The 23100-nt window shown below is 31.0% G+C and overlaps 2 protein-coding genes and 1 non-coding gene across 3 annotated transcripts; all 3 read right to left on the bottom strand.

Moving 5' to 3' along the window:
* Positions 1 to 315: 315 nt before the first annotated feature.
* Positions 316 to 6559, bottom strand: LOC100260370 (uncharacterized). Its single transcript, XM_002267486.4, has 5 exons — positions 6134 to 6559; positions 5006 to 5058; positions 2737 to 2901; positions 1754 to 1855; positions 316 to 627 (listed from the first exon to the last, which is right to left on the bottom strand). Exons 1-5 carry the CDS (start codon positions 6342 to 6344, stop codon positions 493 to 495), a joined length of 666 nt encoding a protein of 221 aa, XP_002267522.1. The 5' UTR covers positions 6345 to 6559; the 3' UTR covers positions 316 to 492.
* A 1772-nt stretch (positions 6560 to 8331) lies between these two features.
* Positions 8332 to 13881, bottom strand: LOC100265581 (uncharacterized). The gene is made up of 4 exons (XM_010664292.3): positions 13736 to 13881; positions 12165 to 12203; positions 9824 to 11452; positions 8332 to 8954 (listed from the first exon to the last, which is right to left on the bottom strand). Coding segments are annotated over exons 2-4 (2037 nt in total). The 5' UTR covers positions 12166 to 12203; positions 13736 to 13881; the 3' UTR covers positions 8332 to 8547.
* Positions 13882 to 14129: 248 nt separating this feature from the next.
* TRNAM-CAU (transfer RNA methionine (anticodon CAU)) lies at positions 14130 to 14201 on the bottom strand. The gene has a single exon. It is a non-coding gene; the product is annotated as a tRNA-Met (tRNA).
* Positions 14202 to 23100: the final 8899 nt, after the last annotated feature.

Genomic DNA, 23100 nt, shown 5'->3' with positions numbered 1-23100 from the left:
TTTATTTTTCTTATATAAACATGTGGCAAGTTTGGGCTCGTCACTTCAGTGACATCGCCTTAAACATACATTTTTAAAGGGGGCTCAAAAGCCAGGCTCGGCCTAGGGCATGTGCCCAGCTGCTGTTTGATCCCAAATTATCAGGCCAGAAGGGACAGGGTTTTGGGCCAAGCCCAAATAATAGAGGAACTATGTACCCTAATCCTTTTGAACCTGAGCTCGGGCTAAACACATTTTTGGGCCAAAAGCCTGGCCTTCAGGCTAGTATTTGTAGTCCAACGGAAACCTAGGATTAGGCCAAGGGACCTGGAAGGCTATCGAGACAAGCTGCTAGTATTGTGAAACGGAACCTAAAAACAAACATCTTTTACAAACAAAAGTAGTGTCGCCAATCTGGATGAGTAAAATATAAACACACTATTTGTACAATACCATAGAACCTCTTACTCGGTGTGGATGTATACCATATATAATATAAGACCATCTGATCTCTCAGGATGAGCTGTTAAGGAAATGCGCAAGAGCCTTGTCGGTGTCGTTGTCATACATGACTAAAGCTTCAGCAACATTGCTTGATGAGAATCCCATTTCTCGCAGGAGGGTGTAGCCATTGGTAAATTCCCGAACCTTAAGAATAGCAGAAAAAGCAATCTTTTAGTGTACACTAAAACAAATCAAAGGCACTCACTACATGTGGGAGACACCACCAGATATATTGGAAGTCCTCCAAACCAAGATAGAAGCATTTGCCATGTAATGCAGGGAGTAAGAAGTTCGACTAAAAAAGGCCTCTAATAGGATTCAGGAAACAAAACAGTCCCAATCTTCAATGTTTTAGACATGTAGGAGGAGGGATGCTGATGTGACATTTTTTTAGCCACATAACAAGGAGACTAATGATAACATCACCTCTTCCATTATAAGCTAAGAAAGCCACCCTATCTTTTTTTCAAAAAAGCCCTAAAAGCATTATCCTGATCATCTTTTTTTAACTGAGAAAGTTGATCAAAATAATGCTTTTAGCTTAATTCAGATGGACCACAACAGCCTTCTTAGGTTAAGAAAGGGGGAAAAACTAACTAGCATATGTTTTAGGTGAAAGAAAGGGAGAAAAAACTAACTAGAATAATGTTTTTTACCTCAAAACTGAAAAAGGTTCCTCGTGATTAATTGTTTCATTGCACAGGCAAGGGAGAAAAAGGGGGGAAAAAGAAAAAAAGGAGAGTGACTCCTACATTCTCAAACATGGTATAAAGGAACTATTTTGTTTTCCAAATCCTAGAAAGGGGAGTTTTTAGCCCAAACAAAGCAATTTTTTACCCCACTCAGAATGAAGAGTAAAGAAATTGCTAATGTGTGGTTGAAACAATTCAAGTGACCAGACACTGGACAAGTCATTTCTATCTAGGAGGTCTTTCAGCTCCAAATAACTAAGATACCAGAGCAGTAAGAGGGATGCAAAAATGGCATGTTTTTTTCAATGCAATCAATTGGATGACTAAAGAATTCCAATTACAATGATCTAATCTAAGGCCACAGGAAATTGTGTGAACGTTCATTGTAGAATTAAAAAAGAGTCTAGCATCCATTGCAAGTGCCACTATGATCGAGTGCATGATCTTAACTGCTCTAATGTGCATAAAATGGCAGTGAAGAAGCAAATGAGTACTATAAATAAATAACTTTTGAATGTAATCTGGTCAAATTCATGGGCATTACAGAAAAATTAGGCAAGGAGCTAAAAAGGAGAGACCTTGGTTTCATTGTCTCCATAATTGGCAACAGCAAGAGGAACAGCTTCTCGACTAAGCCCAGATGCAATGTATTTGCTCACCACAGGATCTGCAGTGGAACCCTGCATAGAAAAATAAAAGATTGACCATTTTTAAATGAGCTATTTTCATGAAAAAGGCTTTCGATTAAAAATTATTATTGAGGTTAGCAAATGTCACTGGTAAAAAAGAGGCACAATTCTTAGTAAAATGATTTACCAAAACATTAAAAAAATATTACTCAAATGATCCGGTTAATCAAACTTAAAGATTCTAATCATTATAAACAGATGAGAAGCATGACTCATCTCAGTGAAATGCTCATCTACCACCATCAACCACTGTTAAAAGTTCAAGGTGCATCATACAAACTTCATAGCTCAGACACAATCACACAACCCTTTCTAACCCCTACACCAAATAGAATTCTCATCCCTGGAAAGAAAAGAAACTGAAGAAGACAAAAGTGAAAACCAGACATTCTATGTACTGCTTCATCCAGCAGCAGGAGGACCCTCAGATTAATTTAAAGGCAGATCTACTCCATTCGAAATTCCATGGAAGTCCTTTCTCCTTCGCCACATTTTAGTTTCTTTAGCTCATATTGAGACATTACAAATAGCTTCATGCCCCAACCAAAAAGTGAACTTCTTGATCTTAGATCTACATTTTGTATTTCCCCTTTAACAAGGACTTTCCATGTCAATAACTACATAATAAAACACAAACCTACAAAAAACCTACTCCATTATATTAACATTTTTTTTTCTAGTTTGATTCAACTAGTTCACAATAGGTCTAGGCTGATTTTTTTATTTTTTGTTTTAGATAGATAAGAAAAATAAATAAATTAAAAAGGGCCGCCAAAAGAGCAACCTGCAGTCCTAGCCTGATTAGCCATCTCTGGTAAAATGCAGCACATACATCAAATTCAAAATCAGAAATATGACATCAGATAGCATACCATTGATGGAGTTGATTCTAAAGCTTTTGACGGAAGATTCTCCAACCCAAGCCTGCTCCAATTTTGGCTGTCCTTCTCTGCTTCAGCTAATATCTTTTTCTCGAGATCAAAGTCAAACTGGAAAGTGCTCCGGGGAATCTCTCCCACTTGTGGTGATAATTGAGGCTAAAAATGAGCGTTAAATACAAACCCAATAAAATCAGAAAATACATTATTATTGATAGGCAATGAAAAGATTTCTTAAAGAATGCCCCGCAATAAGGGTGCGACCCCTATACACAGGAGTCAAGAAGTATAAATCACATAGTAAGGTATAAACTTAAACAAACAAACAATCATGAACACTTTCTCATGCATTTTTTAAAAAGGAATTGCTTTAGATTGATAAGTATTATTTCATCAACCTTTTGATTTTAGATTAGCTTCAAAAATGAAGGTAGTCTTTGGTCAATAGGTGTTTTCTTTGCAAAGAAGAAGAATCCATAGACCACATCCTCCTTCATTTTTCATTGTTTAGGATCCTTTGGTAGTTGCTGTTTGATCTCTTTGATATCCATTAGGGGCAAGCTGCTATGGTTAAGGAAGCTCTATTAGGGTGGCACAGCTCGTTTGTGGGCAAAAAATGAAAAAAGGTTTAGAGACCAGCTCCATTATGTATCATTTGGATGGTTTGGAAGGAAAGAAAGCTAGGTTGTTTGATAATGAGGAGCATTTAGCTCAGTTTTTGAAGATGTTCTTTCTTAGAAATTTGTTTTCTTGGGTAAAGAAGTACATAGAGATAGATTCTATGTCTTTAATTGATTTTATTGAGTGGCTGAGTTTGGGTTAAGGGAGGGGGTTGTAGCTGGGGTTCTTTTCTTGTTTCTGTGTTATTAGGCACTATTTGAATATGTTCAATGTACTTTGGTGCAACCTTGTGGCGTTTTTTTTTATTTTTAATGCAATTGTTTTATCTATCCAAAAAAAGAAATACTTGATCAACCAATAACAATTCCAAATCAACTGCCACATCAGTTACATGAATCAATGTAAACCATATACTTAAGCTACAAATCATAGTTAAAATACTAATGAGATGGGACTTGCAAGGGCCAGAGCAAAAATGCATTGAAAGTAGCATTGACTGCCATATCATGAATGGAAGAAGGTGCACAGGAAACTTCATATGAATATAAACCAAAAATGAATGCAAAGAGGAGGAGAGGAGGAGACAATCATTGCAAAGATTGTGTGTGCTTGGGGGTTGGAGAGTATGGAAACTACAATAGTACGACACTCTCCACACTTCAATTGTTTGGTTTGGAGAATATTTTGGATTTGCTGATTCAGAAGCCAATTTGCTCATGGAATGGGGTGCCTCCACTAAAAGCAAGCTTCCTAGGGCTTCCAATGAAACCTTACTAGTTACTTCTTGTTCTTTCACCAATTGGCTCAAAATTTTATTTCATTTTTGTCATTCATATTTTGGATATATATGTGTCTATATATATAATTAATATATGTATGTGTAATTGGGAAGGAAGAGAGCACCAATAGTGAGTCTCGGCTCCAATGGAGGTACTAGGAAGCATTTCAGAGGCACCTGCATGTATGCATGTATGTGTTATTCATTATGGCATATGAATAACACCATTTTTTTTTATCAACTTTTGTATTTTTTGGAAGGTTTTCTCATCCACTTTTTATTTTACTATTTAAATTTACAGAATTTATTGTTTTTAACAAAAAAAAAACAACAATTAAACAAATAAATGAAAACTAACCAAAATAAATAATAATTAAACAAATGAATAAAACTACAGATGTGAAATTAGGTTGTACATGCAGCCTCAACAATCTATTGGATTTTGCTTAATATTCCCCAATAAGCAATGAATCCTAGGGACAAGCCCAAGAAAAACAAAAATCATAATTTTTTTGAAAGGAAAAAAGGAGAAGATATATTAAAAGTGCCTGAAAAAAGATGCACCATAGTACAAGACCAAAATCCTAATAAAATAATAATAATAGGAGGCACCTTGTAAACATGCCATCATAAGAGGAGTTGATCTTTGATTGGAAAAACTAAGAGACCAAAATAGATAACATAAAAAATCAAGATCATTATCACAGAATCAATATCACAAACATAGGGTTTATGAGTACAAAAAAATATCAAGACATACCAAGTCAATCATTGATATCAATTTAAGACAACATTTTCATACTTGAAAACCACGTAATCATCATTCACAAATAAGACCTAGGGAGTATTAAACTCAAAACATACCGGAGGAGAGATCCGAAATTCTGGTTTGATCACAACTCTAATGCCCAATCCAGCTGCAAATCATAAAAACGAAAACCATGTATGAAACTTCATGTGATCAGAACATGTATCAAATACCATTGGCAATAATACCTTTGGATCGTTACTATCTGATCAACCAAAGACTAGGACTAAAATTCTAGTAATTACATAATTTACATTACTGTAAATGTGACAATATAAGCTAACAAAACTCTACCATGCTGGTTGGTTGCCGAGAAAAATAATGAAAAGGAAGGAGAATATAATTTTTGCATCTAATAAACCACATCTGAAACAAACTAAAAAAATTTAATTAATAGCATCGATCACCGAGTTATCATCCCATCAATAACAACAAAAAACTAAAATCCAAGTAATTATATTCTTCCAATCCACAGCACAAGTCATTCCCTTTGATCACTGAGAAAGCTGATGAAATTAGAGATAAAAGTAAAATTAAATTCACAAATTTGTATAAAAAAAACTGAAGAAATTGCAGCTTTAGCGTTCTCAGGTCCCAAACAATGAAAACGAATCCTAGAAAATAAAAAAAAAATTATTGTTCCATTTTCTTGCACTTTATCTAGCAAGAAAATTATATGGCAGAGGAAACCACGAGAGAAGCAACAAGAAATCCTGGATTAAAAAATTTTCTTTCATTTTCACACACTTCATCGGAAAAAGCCAAGTGATCAAATCAACATAATGAATCAAATTCAACAATATCTGCTACATCACTATTATCCGATCAGGCTTAAAATTTTGGTAATTATATTGTTCTAATTACTGCAAACCTAACCTCCCCTCTGATCGCCAACAAAACCTATAAAACTAAACAAAATAAAATTTATAATCTCATGTCTAGAAAGCCTCAAACAAAACACGCGTTTCAGTGTTCACAGTTTCCGAACAATGAGAAACCATACGTTCGTAATTTCTCTTTCATTTCTCGCACTTTTTATGAAAAAAAAAATGAAAAATTACGGATGGCGGGGCTGACTGACAAGAAAAACAACCAGAAACCCTAGAGCCAAAAGAAAAAACTCTTGTTTTCTCGCACTTTCTCGATAAAACATGAAAAACTACGGCAAAACCGAGGAGACTTACGAGACGAGGAAGGTGCAGAGGTCTGTTGATAAGAGGAAGCACGGCCGGGGGGAGGAACGGCGCCGAACGAGGGTTGACTAACCCTAGGATACATAGGAGCTCCGTACAACTGATGGCCTGGTGCGGAAGAAGATGAAGATGTGGTGGTTTTGTACATTGGGATCTGAGAATCGTACGGCTGATTTGCTCTGTTCCTGTAATCGTAACTCATTGACGGGAAGAGACGAGGGAGAGACAGAGAGAGAACGAAAGGCTGAAGAAAGCGAATTTCGGAGAATGTTCGGGAATGAGAACGGGACTACCTCAAATATGATTTAAGGGTTCAACGCGGTGATAAACAATCTAGAGTTTCCTTGGAGTCGGAGCCAAGCAAGAGTTGGCCAAGAAAATAAATAAATAACTAAATAGAATAGTCAAATGAAAAATATCTATTTTTTTTTTTCACAACATTTTTAATATTTCGTAGAAAATGTAGGAGGCTGTTTGGGTAAAGGAAAATTATTTTCCATGAAAACACGTTTCATAATTTTTTAATGAAAAATAATTTTCAAAAAAACCTATTTTTAATTATTTTTACTTATTTTAAAAAATATTAAAAAACCTTAGAAATGATGAATAACATTTCAAGCTTTCAAATAAATTTTGATTCTTTATTTTTTTTAAATAGATTGTATAAGAAGTTCTCGATATGTAACAAACTCAAAAAGAACACAGAAAATAATGATAAAAAGGTTCTATAAATAGTTTGGTTAAAAAATCGGGATTTGCTTGGCAATGATTTCAAGAATAGTTCTTAAGAAACAATTTTTAAAAAAAAGAGATTTTAAAAAATGGTTTTCAAAAACAAAATTCTAATTAAAAACTCGGATATAAAAAATATTTTTTTTTTACTAATATAAAAAGTTATTAAAGCACTTTTAATATTTTTAATTATTACTCAAATACTCCAAAACAAACAATTAAAAAATCTTAAATTTATTCTAAAATCTTATTATAAGAAGAAATTCTAAAAAAATTAAGACTCTATTTGACAACTGTTTTTTAAAACAATTTTTTTGTTTTCTAAAATAGAAAACTTAATAATCTAGTTTGGACAATCAAAAACCGTTTTCTACTTTCTGTTATTAAAATATATATATATATATATATGTTTTTAGAGGATATTTTTAATAAGTGTTTTTAATATTTCTAATACTTTAAAATTTAAAAAAAACTAAAAACACTTTTCAGAATTATTGTTAAACACACTTTAAGAATACTCGTTTGATAATTATTTTAAAAAGTATTTTTAGTTTTTCTAATACTTAAAAAATAAAAAATATTAAATATTAAAAACACTTCTTAAAATTACTATCAAGCCCACTCTAATAATCTATTCGACAATAACTTTATGAAGTATTTATAATATTTAAAAAAATTTATTATTAAATATTTAAAATATTATAAACTTTATCTAAAATCACTACCAAACACACTTTAAAAGTAATTTTATCCGAATCACTTCCAATGATTCTCAAGGTTTTTTCAAGTTTATTTTCAAAAGTTTTTCAAACATCTCATTTCTGAAAAGAAGCATTTCTAATCCTCTCAAATGTGCTTTTAATTCGAAATAAACAAAGGTTTTACTAGGCAACTATGGGGTTGCAGATAATATGAGCCCCAACAGATGTGAACCTATGCTAAAGGTATTTAGGAAACTCGAGGTGAGCATCTTATCTCCTACAGGTATTTAGGTACAAAGATCTATGAACTACATCACAATCAAGGGAAGAGTGAACATCCTAAAGGCACTCAATAAAGAATTTAAAAGGCATAACAATGGAGGTAACAGCCTAACAGGAAACTGAACATTTATACATGCTTTACAATTTGAAAACCAAAAACAATTTTTTTGTTCTAAAAATGCAAAATACATAGTGTTTTTAAAAAATATTTTTTAAAAAACTGTTTTAAAAAATAATTATACAAATATAAAGAATAATTAAAAATAAAATATTATAGATAAAAGTTATTTTTAAAAACATAAGAACGTTTCAAATTTCCAAACAAACTTTCGTTCTACAAAATATAAAAGAAAAAAAAAACGGTTTTCAAAGATTGTTCTTACAAACTATTTTTCAGAACTGTTTTCAAAAACACTTTCCAAACAGAACCTTATATTTTGCTTTCAAAAGATTAAAGTTCAGGACCACAACATATTGTAGAACTGAATGATAAGCTTTCCATGCAAGGTATACACTGTCATCTACAGAATGCAAGACATTATCTACTATTACATTTTTCATTACTCTACCAAAAATAAAGAGCATGAAACCGTCTAAGGAACAGCACCTGCTACGAGGGAATCCGGGAAAACAAGATTTGGAAGCACATTTCGAATAAAATACATGAGGGACTGAGGGAAGTTTGCACAATCACAGACCAAATATGGTGTCACTCGAACCAAATATAGCTGCATTAAACTGTCTTGTATTCAAGTCACTCCCATCCAAAGCAGAACCAAACCGATCAAGCCACTGAGTAGGGCTTGGGTTTTCAGTTTCCTCTACCCACTCTGAAGTCATATCAATGTCATCAAATTGGAGAGGATCAGCTTCTGAAGACTTCATTTTCATTTGTCTTGCCAACTTGAGATTATAATTTATATACACAAGATCATTTAATGTTTCTTTATCAATCTTATTTCGCTTCTCAGAGTGGATCTGCTGGAATGTGTTCCAGTGCCTCTCAAAAGTAGAAGTGCTGCAAACTTGACTGAGTATTCTAATGGCAACTCGTTGCAACACTGGTGCAGAATCGCCAAATTGTTCCCACCAAAGCCCTACAACATATTTGCAGTATGATTGAAAAAACCGAAAAATAAATGAAGTTTATGTTTGCATATACACTTGCTCACAGTTATGTCATATAATCGGTATGAGTCAATGCACATATGCTTGAACAAATTATTGTTTCATATATTAGGCAGGAGCCATGACAGATGAAAAGCAAACAGACCATGGAAAGAATTCTCCATGTCAATTTCTCATCAATGATTGCCAATAACAATCCATAACCATGGTGAGCCATTCATAGTCTAAAGGTTGTAGCTATCATTTCACTGAAAAAGAAAGATATTTTTCATGAAAGATGGCAGCGGGTTAGAAGCACGATGCAGTAATGACAGGGTTGTGTGCATGCAGGGACAAATGTTCATGAAAATCTAAGTGCTCATTTGGATATAATTGTTTTTTTGTTTTTAAAAATAAAATGTAGCAACTTATATATAAAGTATGGTAACTCTCAAATAAAAAAGTATGGATTTTTGAAAGGTATAGTCTTCTAAAGTAAGTCTCAGAGTTCTTACGTTATGTAGGAGTTATTATCATTTTTTGTTTTTAAAAATAGAAAACAAGAAGTGTATCCAAAAGACATATAAGGATTTGAGTTTGTCATAAACGAGTTAGAAGTTGTATTATGGTAAACATGTGCCAAATAGAATATCCCAACCACTAAAGGAAGAACCCCATTGTACCATAATATGGTGCACTATGACCAGCAATACATTGGTGTTTGTTCTGAATGCAGAGGACAAATTATGCCCCCCCACAATTGCTTTGTCCACTGATTATGCATGAAGATGCAGCATATAGTAGAATTCTCACTCCAACATACCCAGATATTGGATGATACAAAAATTTGTATACGTACCAGGTGGGACTGTGTCACGTGCTTCCCTTGCTAGGTTACAACCAAACATCCCAGTCGCCCTTGTAAACAAAAGAATTTGATTTGTGATGTCACGTCTCATATCAGATGTTGGAAGAAGCTTCTCCAGAACTTTGAAAAAGTCTTCTTTTATAGCTCCAATAAATTTGATTTCTGGATTATATTGGATGCTAGGGTTCAAAAATGCTGCTGCTGCATGTAGAGGTGAATGGAGCTGGTTCCGCCACCTTCCATCTACTATATCTAAAAATGCCTTGCACTTACTTTCATCCATAATATAGTATGTCCTAATTGATTCCTTGGCCTTGGTCATTAGCTCATATATAGATCCCACAGCAGGTTTCCCTCCAGAAACTTCCCTTAACCCTTTCAGAAAGGGCTCAGAAATCGCCACACACTCTTCCACTGCCCTCCAGAAATCATTGTCTTCAAGAATGGCAATACAAGATATGTTTTGTGGTTTATTTGAGTAAGAGTTTGTAGAATATTCTGAGCTACCAAACATATGCTTCAATCTTGGCCTCTGCTTCAACATAGACTGCAATGAGAGGAAGTTGGAAACAGACTTTGTTATACCAGTCCTAATGAGATCTTGTCCCCCAGTGGATTTCTTCATTAGATCAAGCATTGATGCATTATTATATATAAACTTTGATATAGTCTGTGCTTGCAGTATACATCTGTTCACCCAATCTATCTTACAAAAATCCTCTAAAATCAGATTCAAGCACTGAGAAGCACAGGGAGACACAAACACAGTTCCATAGTTCTGCACGATATGGCTAGCTACACCAGTATAATTGAGAGTGCTATCCATGATTATTTGCACAACATTATCAGGGCCTAAATCTTGAATAACAGAATCAAATAAATCAGCAAGATATTTTGTGTTTTTGAAATATGAGGATGCGTCCACTGATTTATGGAAAAAGGTTCTGGAGGGTGATGAAACCAAGAAGTTAATCAAAGCTCTTGATTTATTGTCTGTCCATGTGTCTGCAATGATGGTACAGCCTGTGGTAGCCCACTCCTTCTCAATGTCTTTTGACTGTAGGCTCACTTCAGACTTAATCCTTTCCAACCATGTAGTCTTCAGGATTTCTGCAGATGGGCCTCTAAATCCATGACCGCACTTTGATACTGCTTCTATCATTAGCTGATAGGATGAAGAACGAGCAACACTAAAGTCTAGCTTATTTTCAAAAAAGAACAGAGCAATACTCCTCTCCGCATTTTCTCCATCATTTGATGAGGAAGGACCCATGTGAGTGATTGGTGGGAAAATTTTTGCAATTGGTGATGGTGTCTCTACAGACATGAGAGCTTTAATTGCAGAGTAATTTCCAGGAGATTTAGCTTCTGCTACTCTTTGCTTCTTAGCACTAGAAGTTTCTTTCCCATCTTCTTTTGATGATATTATGGCCCTCACTCTATCAGTAACATCATCCCTAACTTTGCTACATGGATTTACACCTTTACTGGGAAGCCGGGATAAATGATGCTTCAATCTACTAATGCCACCATTTAAAACTCTAAGGCAAAATTTGCATCTCACCTTGTTTCCATCTAACTTCTCTGCATATTCCCAACAAACATCCTTTTCTCGTACCACTGCCAGAAAACAAACTTATAATCAGTTATCTATATGTCAGTAACTTCTGTACTCCATTTTCTCTCTTATTTGACAACAACACATTTGTGCCAGAGAGTTCAAATGACTAACTTATTTCGGATACCATATGTCCAACTTATGAAGTAGGAATATTCCAATTTTGAGTTCATCTAAGAAAAGGGTCAACTCAATCATGTGAGATTTTCTTCCCCTTTAACTCAAATAATCAGCAGATAAACACCAAATTCTCTTACAATAGTTGTGAAAAAAGAAGATTATGTAGTTTCCAGCAGAACGAGATGATTGGCCTGAGAATGAACAGAATAGCGGAACAGGTGTTTCTTGGCCAGCCCCAGATAATTAGGATTAAGGCCTTGCTGAGCTGATAGGCTTGAAGAAGTTTTAGCATTCAATTGGAACTCTAATGGGTCATACAACGCTTAATTTGAAAGTCATGAACGGAGAACCACAGCACTCAAACATAACTTAAGTCCTAAATATTTAACCATGTAAGGTAAGGGAAACAGACAAGGTGTGATGATGAAAAGTTAGACCAACCAACTGAAGCCAGTATTTATATCCAATAGTACTGATTAAAAAGCATGTAGACGATTTCTCAAATTCAAAAGGAAAATGTTACATGAGATTGTAGTTTAAAACATATCAAACTTTTACCAATAAATGATTACAGAATATTAAGCTTGGACTTACTGCTGATGAAGGAAATGCCCTGTTAACCTGTATGCAGACCTACACAAGCAGCAAAGAAGAAATTACAAGAAGGCAATTATTAAAAGATCAAAAGTACCTATAAAAGAATTTCAGAAGCTGCTATGGAAGAGCACAAGTAAAGAAATTGAGAATACTTATCATTAACTTTTGAGCAAACCCAGCTTCTTTAAGGACCCATAAGTCCAATTTATAAGTTCATCCTACTCTACATATGGTCTGATTCCTAAATTTGCTAGTAGAGAGAAGAGAGTGACATTTTCTATTTCAAGCCTGGGTTTCCAAATCAAATATGTTAGGAACCTTAGGATTTCTTCAAGATGAACTGCCCTCTATGGTCATCTTACCAGCAATTCTTCCTTTCTTTGGAAAATGATTATAGAGTGATTGAGCTGTCTCATATATGCAAAACTACAAGAGTCCTGTCCCTTCTTTGATACTTCTAGATCACAATATAGACTTAAATTGCCCAACTACCCATTTAACATTCCTCTCGACTTTGGAAATCTTCCCTGTAATGTGTATCCTTTCTGCACTAGGACCTTCAAAGCAAATTCAAGGCAACAAAACATTTTGCCTCTATTATATTAGCTTCAAAGAAGGCAATATAACTAAGATCACAGGTTTGGAGTAGGCTACCATTGAATTACAGTTTCAAAAATTCAAAGGAATAAGAGTTCTCTTTCCCCCAAAGTATTGAATTTCCTCTTGCAAGTCTATTCTTCTTCATGGACCATTTTGAAACAAAAAAAAACAACTGGAAGAAAAGAATTGAAAGTCCCATTGGAATGCTCACAACTAAGCAACAAACTAGAGCAAAGCAAGCTGATAAAACTACCACAAACACTTTCTACTGCCCGGATTTTTTTAAGAGCACGCCATTAACTGAAACAACAATGAACCCAACATTTCATTGGCAGAACAGGTTATTTATGCATTATAAATTCTAGAGTTTTCTTTTAGCATGAGTTTTTTCGTAATTTTATAGAAAAATCTCATGGAAAATCGTAAAGAAATCATAAATTCTATAGTTCGGATAAGTTCAGATCCTGGAAAAAGAAAAAACAGCCTGAAAATTTCCCAGATTCACCATCAGGAACTTCTCATAATTTAAGACCAGGATCAAGCAGAAAACTCCCTTCAACCAACACAAACACAACCACTTCACTTAGTTAAGCTTTCTTTCCCCTTCCCACACTTTCTCAGCAACCAAATGGAGCATTAAGCACTTGGCTTTTCGTCAATCCGCTGTGGAACACCACAGTGTGCACAGGAAAACCACTAGCCATACTCTGTTTGGTTGCTGAGAAAAAGGAAAGCAAATAACAGAACTTGGAACCCTTAATATTCCATTGATTCAAAGTGAATGGGTGTTAAAAACCAAATCCCATCCCAATATTTAAAATTTCCTCTCCTTTTTACTCCACTTTCTCAGTAACCAAACAGCTTCAAAATCCAAAACAAAAAATAAATTAAATAAAAAAGGCAAAAAGCATTGGGAGGTTCAAAGAATCAAAATGAAGAGAAAATAGCGAGAACTTCAATATACTCACACAGGGAAGGAGAGAGATAAACGGAAGTTGCAGGTTTGGGAATTTTCGATTTATCGCGAGATTTTGGAGTTAGGGCTTCGAGGGGGTCTTCTTTTCTTTACTTTCTCTTCTTTCATCTTCCGTTCTCGTTTTTTGTATTTTCTTTATTATATTTGTTTTTTTGTTTTTTCTTCTCTTTTATCTTCTTAGGTCGATTCATGATATATCGCGGCATATTGACAAAAGCTAGCCAATCAGATGAAGCGATGTTATTTTAAACCTGATAGTCAGACGACGTCGTTTTATGTTACTTTAAACAAATTAAACCTGGGAGTCAGGCGACGTCGTTTCAGCTGTTATAAAAAGATATATGAAACGACGTCGTGTCTTTCGGAAAAAGAAAATAAAAACTTCTTATCAGAGCCAGGTTTCGATCCTGGGACCTGTGGGTTATGGGCCCACCACGCTTCCGCTGCGCCACTCTGATATCTTGAGATACAATCTCATCTCATTTGAAAATATTAAATTCTTTGGCCCAAGCCCTATCAACTTTGGGCTTTGACATCGATGGGTTGTGTCAGGCCTCAAATGGATCTGGGCCATGTTATGTATTTGGAGAAGTAATTTAGAATTTCATTCTCTTACCCCCTTTTGGTTCAAAAGAAGCTTAAGAACTTTTCAATGGATAGGAACTTACTCCAAACCCAATAAAAATTAAAAACAAATTCTCAAAATCACTACCAACTCATTTATAATTTATTTTCATCTTGGCAAATATTACCCCCATTTTCAACCCTAACTATACCCGAACCAATCAGTTTTCAAAACAAATTCTCATCATCAATACAAACTAATTTTTCCTTATCCTCCTTGCTCATCAAAAGCCCTAATTATTTGCAAAGTTTTTAATCTAAATAAAATGTCAAAACCGTAGTTTGAATTTTTCTTTAAATATAAAGTTGTAGTTGGTAACTACGATTTTAAGTTTAAGTTTACAATTGTAGTTAGGTTTTGACTATTTTAAATTTAAAACTGTAGTTAGCAAATACGGTTTTATAATATAGATACCTTAAGATCGTATGCACTAGTTTGAAAATAATTTCGATAGAATATTTATTATGTAAATTATGTTTTTGCAAGTAAATTATTTATTCTCAGACTCGTGTTTGTCATCCTTAACCATGAAGGTTCTATTATATGTCTTGTCATCTTAAATTTAATTAAATTAATTGGTTAAAATGAATGAAATAATTTCCATATTTATAAATTTATCCCTTTCGATTTTTTTTAAGAGTAACCCATTTTTTGGATATAAATACCTTTAATTATTTCAAGTATTTGTAATATGTTTTAAAAAAAATGTCAATTTTACAAGAAAATGATGAGGGTATTTTCGTCAAAATGATGTCAAAAAAATAAAGGGTTATATTTTCAAAATGGGGTTTCTAATGACCCTTTTAATCAAATAACCCATTTTAATTATATTTGCACCAAAATATTGTACTTATTTCTATTTGAGAGGTGGCTAGTTGACTTGACTCGTCTTGATGTTCCAATTCATTCAAAATGATAGATGCCTAACTTGATTAGTTAACCTAAGTATTACAGGGTCTTGGGAAAAATCCATTGGTTTAAGAATTTAATCATTGTATTTTCTTTTGACTTTCTTCATTTTAATTTTTAAGGTCCCTGTCAAGTGTCAAAACACGCGTGTGCTACTAGGGAATTGGATTAGAATTCGACTCTTTCCAATCAGGAGACTGTTTGGGTGGCGGGATTCTATTGTCCGACCAATAAATTTAAGTTTAGTAGAATAAGAAGAAATTAGTTGGAGGGTCTGTGTACTCACATGTATCATCAAGTTATTATTTAATAATTTAATTTTAAAGTAAAAAGTTATAATTTAGAAAATTTTTAAAGTATGGTAAGTGTCCAACTTGGAATCTCAATTATTAAAAATATGAACTAAAAGTATATAATAAAACTTGTGTCGGTGTATAAAAATAATAAAATACAAATTAGGTATAAAGTATATTGACAGAACAAATATTGACCACATCCATCAATTCCCTTTATATTCAAATTTCATGAATGATGAGATAAATACACTATAAAATTAGGGTTTACGTATTTCCTGACAACAATTATTTTTAGGGGAGTTAATAACACTTAAGATCCTACAAATGGTATTAAAGTCGAGAGATTATGGGTTCGAATATTCAAACTCTATGAGTGTCGCTAGAGGGGGATTGTTTTGTAAATAAGAGGTTAACCGTGTCGTGAATGCACTATTGAAGTCTCACAAAGTAATATGACCAAATTATAGATATGTGATATTATAATTGATTTCTCTTTTTTAAGATATTTGTTTTAAAAGGATGGTTTTTAATAATAATTTTTAAAACAAATTTTTTCTTTGAAAATATTTCTTATATTTTATATAAAATTTATTAAAGGAAAAATAAAAAACTATAAATCCGAGAGGATGTTTGACAAACTTTTGATCTAAATTTATTTTTATAATTTATTCTAAAAAAATAAATTATTTTTTAAAACAAATTGTAGGTATTTTCAATTATTTATTATAAAGTGTTTTATGTAATAATTAAAAATAATAAGAATACATTTAAACTTTTACATTATACACAAATACAAAGTGTTTGATAAAACTTAGTACTTATTGTCTAATAATTTAAGTTAGCTTTAAGTTAAATTATACATTTATTTAAAACTTATTACTTAATTATAACTTTAAGTGTTGAGATTGTATGATAAAATTAACTTAAAATTTATTTTAAATCATCAAATTGGCATATTTATTATCGTAAAATATAATTATGACAAAAAAAGTTAAGTAACAATGAAAGTTGTAGATAAGTAAAATAAATGGTAGAAGTAATTATGATAAATAAGATAAAAAATGTATAATAAAGATATGGAGTTAAGAATAAGTTAATTATTTTTATCTTTTACTTAAAATTATTTTTTACTTTAAGTTATATATATCATTAGGTTTTACTTAATTTACTTAATGACTTAAATTAAGTTATTAAGTTGATTTACCAAATACCCACTTAATATCTTTGTGAAGGATAAATGGTTATTTGATTAAAGGAGATAAATAACTCCCAATTTATAAATCTAACCCTCCATTTTTTTTATTTCCACCTCTTTTTCATATAAATATTTTTACCTTTTATTTATATAAAAATAACTTTATCCTTTAAATTTTATACATATATAATCAAAATGATAAATCTTCGCCATTTTTTTTCTCTTTTTAATAAAAATATTTTCTAAAAAAATAATTGATTTTTTTATGAGATTTCATCACGAACTATATTGTCAAGCAAATAATACTAAACGTTAGTAGGCCATGCATGTCCCCTAACTACAAATAAATAAATAAATAGGAATGGTATGGTCATGATCATATGATAAAAATTTAAATTACAAAGATAGGAGGGAAAAAATATATATTGATGATGTATTGTGAGAGGAGTGGAGAGTGGGATTCGGTGGGGCATATGATGAATGCCATGTAATTTAATTTTGCTTCGGTAACATTTATTTGGGTCAGTGATGTAGTGGTTGGCGCTGCCTGTCCCTATGTGCCGTCGCCTTTTCTGGGGCAGGTTATTTATTTATTTATTTATTTATTGAGATAGGTGGGAGTAGTGCGTGAACCTACGCTAGATAAGCATAAACCTTTACGGCTTTACCACAAGTGAGTAATTTTAATAGAATTAGATCTATTTTATAATATTTTGATATTTTCTTTTCAATATATATATATATGATAAGGTTTTTAAAATAAATTTTAAATTAATATTTGATAATAAATATTTTTTGGTAAAAAATAGGGGAGCTCTTAAAGAAGAGTTATTAAAAGTTTTGTTGATATATGTCATTTCGTTAGTTTATGAATGAAAAGAAATGTCAAAATATACAAAGACTCTCAAAGCTGGGTCATCGGGAGGTTATTTAACAAGCAAATAATTGTTATGACCTACTGACTTGCCTTCTCGAAGGAAGAAGAGTTTTTAGCAAAAGGAAAACGACTTTTACTAACGGGGTGAACAAATTGTCAAGCTTTCTAACCTAGGATCAAACAGAGAGCCCTTTGATCGTTAGAGCTAGTGATCAATGGTAGAAAGTAAATGAAAAAAAAAATGAAAATCATTAAATTATTTTTATATATTATTTTAAAGTGATTTCATTTATTTTTCTTTTTACATGTAAAGATCAAGATTTAAAATATTGGTAAATACAAATAGGTTTTTAGATTTTACGGATATATTGAAAATATCGGAAAAATATCGATGGATATTTTATGGAACATAAATGGTTTAAAATTCATGAAAATGATTAGAAAACTTTCAAAAAAATGATAAAATAAGTAAAAATACATATATTAAAGTTATTTTGTAAGTATAATTTGCATAAGTATGATTAAAGATAATATTTATCAAATTTTTATAAAAAAAAATAGTTTAAATTCCTTTAATATATTTATATTAATTTATTTTAAAATTTTAAAAATATTTTTATTAAAACATGTTTTATTACCTTTTAAATAAAAAATTAAATTGATTTATATAAAATATTTTATTTAAGATTTAATTTCTAAAATTTGATTACAAATATGTGGTGACAATTTTTTCTACTAACATTAATTTACTTAAATGATTAAAATTATTAATAATTTATCTTATCAAATTAATTTTAATTTATAAAATATTAGGACATTATTAAATTTTTTATATTATAGCAATTTTGAGTAAAATTATATTTTTAATATTTTAAAATAAGATTAATGAGATAAATATGAAAATTAGTTAAAAATAAATGATAATATAAATTTAAAATAAAAGATAAATTAAAAATAAATAATTTAAAAAAATGATAAATATATACCCAACCAATTATTGGTGGCCGATTTCATTTGGGCCACTGTCAATGACCAATTTTTCACCGATATTTTGAGGAACAAATCCGATTTTTCAAACCTTGCTAAAAATTAAATAATTTAAATATATATATATATATATATATATATATATATATAATTTTAACTAATTTTAATTATACTTTATTTGTTTTTATTTTATATGATGAAATTAAATATGAGAAAATCACTTTTTAACTTCTTCTTTTTTTAACTATTTTTCGATAACAAAACGTAACCAATAGCAACATAGAGATGAGAAAAAAAAGATTGAAAGATTTTCCTATGTATTTTCCTTAAAAAGAGAATATGAGAAAAAATTTTGAGAAATCATGTTGCTAAATAATTTGATATTTTTCCCTTCAATTTATTCTTGAACAACAAAACAATGAAAATTTGTTCAAATTTTCTTCTTCTTCTTCTTTTCTTCTCCATTTTTTCCCTTAAAAAATTATAAGCTTGATTCTTGTTTTGATTTTTTTTATTCTACAAATACTTTAATATACCACTAAATTCATTGACAAAATACAAGTATATATGCCCAATATCTTATTGTAAGGTTGTGTTATTGGGATTTGACCTTTAAGCAAAAGGCAAAGTATAATATCCCTTTCTTAGATGATTACAAAATTCAGGAATTAATCTATTTAAAACTTTTGACTAATAATATCATTATACATACCACCCACTATTGCTCCCCAAAACATGCAGGGTTGCCTCCCTTTAAATTTTGAATAATTTCATTGCATTTTATTTAGGGCTTGGGTGATGGTCATGGAAATTGTTTTTAACAAGGGTTTTTTGTTTTTAGAATAAAAAAATATAAAAACACTTTTTTGTTATTAATTGTTTCCAAATATATTTTTAAATATTATTATGTGAAAATAGTGTTTTTTAAAAACATATTTTAGTTTTTTTAAAGTGTTTTTATTTGTTTTTTAAGGTTATTTTTAAAAATAGTTATATAAATTAAATAATATTTAAAAATAAAGTATTACATATAAAAATTATTTTAAAAAATATTTTAAAAATCATAATAAATATATTCTAAGTTATCAAACAAATTTTATTTTGAAAAATATAAAAAAATGTTTTTAATAAAAAGAATTATTTTTAATAATTCTTTTTGAAAATGTAGCTAATTAAACCCTTGATTTCCACTTTAAAGTCTTTACACTTTCAAAAATTGATTTAATTAAACAAAAACTTGCCTATGGGGACAAAAAATAGAATAGAGAAATATTAAAAAAATAAAACAAAGATAAAAAATGATTTAATATCAATAAATTAATTTTATATACTTTTCCAAGATTTTTCCACTTTTATATAAAGATTAAGTAATATAAAATTTTATAAATTTTTAATTAATTTAAATTATATTTAGCACATTCCTCGGTAAAATTATACTTAAGAGTATTTGGTCAAACTTAATACTTATTACATAATGATTAAAGTTGATTTTAAGTTAAATTATATTTAAAGAAAATCACAAAGGTAAAATAAGGTAAATGAGAATAAAAATATAAAATAAAAAAGTGAATTTAAAAATAAGTTAATTATTTTTACTTATTATTATTATTTATTATTTGAATTCATATCATTAAATTACTTTATTAAACATATTTAATTTATTTATTAATTAAATAAAGTTATTAAATCACTTAAAGTTATTAAGTTGATTTATCAAACACTCACTTATATTAAAGTCAAGGTTCCTGCTGTGCGAGTAAATGCCACTTTTAAACCCGAAAACTTATCCAAAAAGTTAAATAAAGAGTTTTTGACTTTGAATTTTGAAGATGAGTTTTCAAGTCAAAATGGGAGGTTCCTTATTTGCAAATAATAGTACATAAGATAAAATGGAAACTTTCAAAGTTGACACAAGCTAGGTTCCAAATTTGCATCCATGATATAATGGAATCATTCAATTTGCATGGGACGACCAAAAGCCCCCTAAACATTGTTTGTCATTTTGGCTATACTATAAGTCTAACCCCTAAAAAATGAAATGATTCTATTACAGCAATGGACATATGGATGAACCCAAATGCAAAATGTCTCGGAGTCCAATCTCCATGATCTACGCCAGGATCTCACCGCGGAAGGATGGACATAAATGCCATGCTGGCATATAATTTCATGCCGAATTCAGATTGTCACCAATCCCTCGACGCATTCGCTGTATTTAGACCAACCACATCAGCATCTGAGCATACCACATGGCGGGTCGCAACTACGTGGTTGTCCCCTATTTGCAAAACGTCACATCAGAACTCTTTTAGAGGTCTTTTGAATGCATCTGTGCCTTTTGCTCATTTAAAAAATATATATATAAGAAAAAACATAAGAACATTAATGCAATCAAATGCCTCGTCATCTAATTAGTTCCGGGCAAGAATGGATTGACGAGATTTTCCCGACTGTCCCTGTCTACCATCCAGGGACGAGTTTGGCAGAATTAGCGGGAAAAATGTAAAAATTTTAAGGTGTAAGAGTGAAATTTGATAATAAAAACCTTTTAATATATTCATTGAAAAAAAAAATTCAATTGAATATGTTTTTTTTTAAATAAAAATTATATTCTGTACTTAAAAATTATTTTTAGATTTTTAAAATTTAAGTAGTAAATATTTATTGAAATTTTAATTTTTTAAAGGTTTTTAAATTATTATTTTTTAAGGTAAGTTTATTTTATATAGAAGCTAGTATTTTTTATTTTTATAAATAAAATTATAAAAAGTTAAAAAAAAAATACGACTTAGTAAAATAATAATTTAACATTATATGAAGATATTAATTATTTAAGGTAATTAAATATGTGACTATATAATTTAAGAGAGTAGGATTCAGGGGGTAACATCAATGGTGTTGACGGATGATAGTGGGGCGTGCCCACGTGTAAACTAGATAACAGGACCGACATTGCTTGCTGTTTTCGTAAAAAACCAAAGAGTTATCAGGTGCACGTGTAACATCACCTCGCTAGTCTGCTACCATAACTTTTACGACATCGTTTTGATTGGTTGGGGAGCGATGTTTTATCCTGGTCAACAAAATAAGGCGATGTCAACGAGTTACTTCGAAAGCAATCGGAAAAATTCACTGTTTACAACTAGGGATGAAAATGTGAAAGATTTCTTCGGATACGCCGTCCCATCCCGTCCTGTCCCGTCACCCTTAATGAAACGAGTTTCAATTTGAACTAAATGGATTTGAAATGGTTTTGAATTTTTTTTTAAAACCCCGTATGCGTGGGTGGATTCGGATATTGCTTTGTCCCACCACACGTCTATCTTGTCTGATTATATATAAAATTATTTTTTAAAATAAAATAAATTATAAAAAAAATATAATAATTTAATTATTTATAAAATATATTTATTTTAATATAATTATTCCTGTCCTGCCTATTTAATTTTTTAAACGAAACGATGATAAAAATTATTTTGGATAAACGAGATAGGATTGAGATGGGGTAACCTTGTCTTGAACCCGCCCCATTGTGCTCTCTATTTACAACTCAAATCTATACTAGATTTTACTAATTTAGTTTGATTGAAGTATGTGGTGTTTTTTTATAACACATGTTTCCTTATTCCTACGACATGTCTTTCCATTGATTACTCTACTAGCTTAATCTCTTAGCATACCTCAAATAAGGGGTGGACAAAACTTATCCCATCAATTATTCGATTTGAAATTGTAAGGATGTATATTGTTAGAGCTTGGTGACTCAAAAAGCTCACCATGTGACATGGATGATAAAAAAAACTTATGAGATTTTTTGAATGGTTTGTGGTGGTAATGGAAAGATCAAGTCAATAAGATTTAGGGTCATGCAATGGTATATAAAATTTAGGATAATGATGTTTATGTCTACATAGTAACCACTCGATTCTCTCCCCTTTTATATTAATTTTTAATATAGAGATTTTTTTTCTCATTTATCTGTAGTTTTCCCGTGTAGGGTTTTTTTTATATAAATATGAATGTTTTTATTTTTTTTGTTGTCTATTCTCGTTTTTACATAACATGTATATGAATCGCTTTTAATCATATCGACTTATATTAAAATTATGAAAGCCTATTTGACATCGAATGAATAATATCTATATAAGAAAAAATGGGTCATTACAGTTATGCCTTCAAATTTAGGGGATTTATTTAAATTTTGATTCATAAATTATGCCCTAATCCATCTATATGACTTTTTATGAAGGTAGAATTGAGTTTACGTCAGCTCGAGTTAGTGGCACATGCACCATCCTTGAATGATGAAACTATAAATTAATTAAGCTCTTAAGTCACTAGCCATTATATTATAATCTCCTAAAACAATTTCTTTATTTCAACATTTGGGTTACATGTATACTCATTTCCATATGATTGAAGGGCACATGCACTAGGGTCATACTTTGCCATTTCAAAAAGCCATGTT

Source organism: Vitis vinifera, chromosome 16, assembly GCF_030704535.1.
Source record: "Vitis vinifera cultivar Pinot Noir 40024 chromosome 16, ASM3070453v1".
NCBI lineage: Eukaryota > Viridiplantae > Streptophyta > Magnoliopsida > Vitales > Vitaceae > Vitis > Vitis vinifera.
This window is presented reverse-complemented; position numbering and strand designations above follow the sequence as displayed.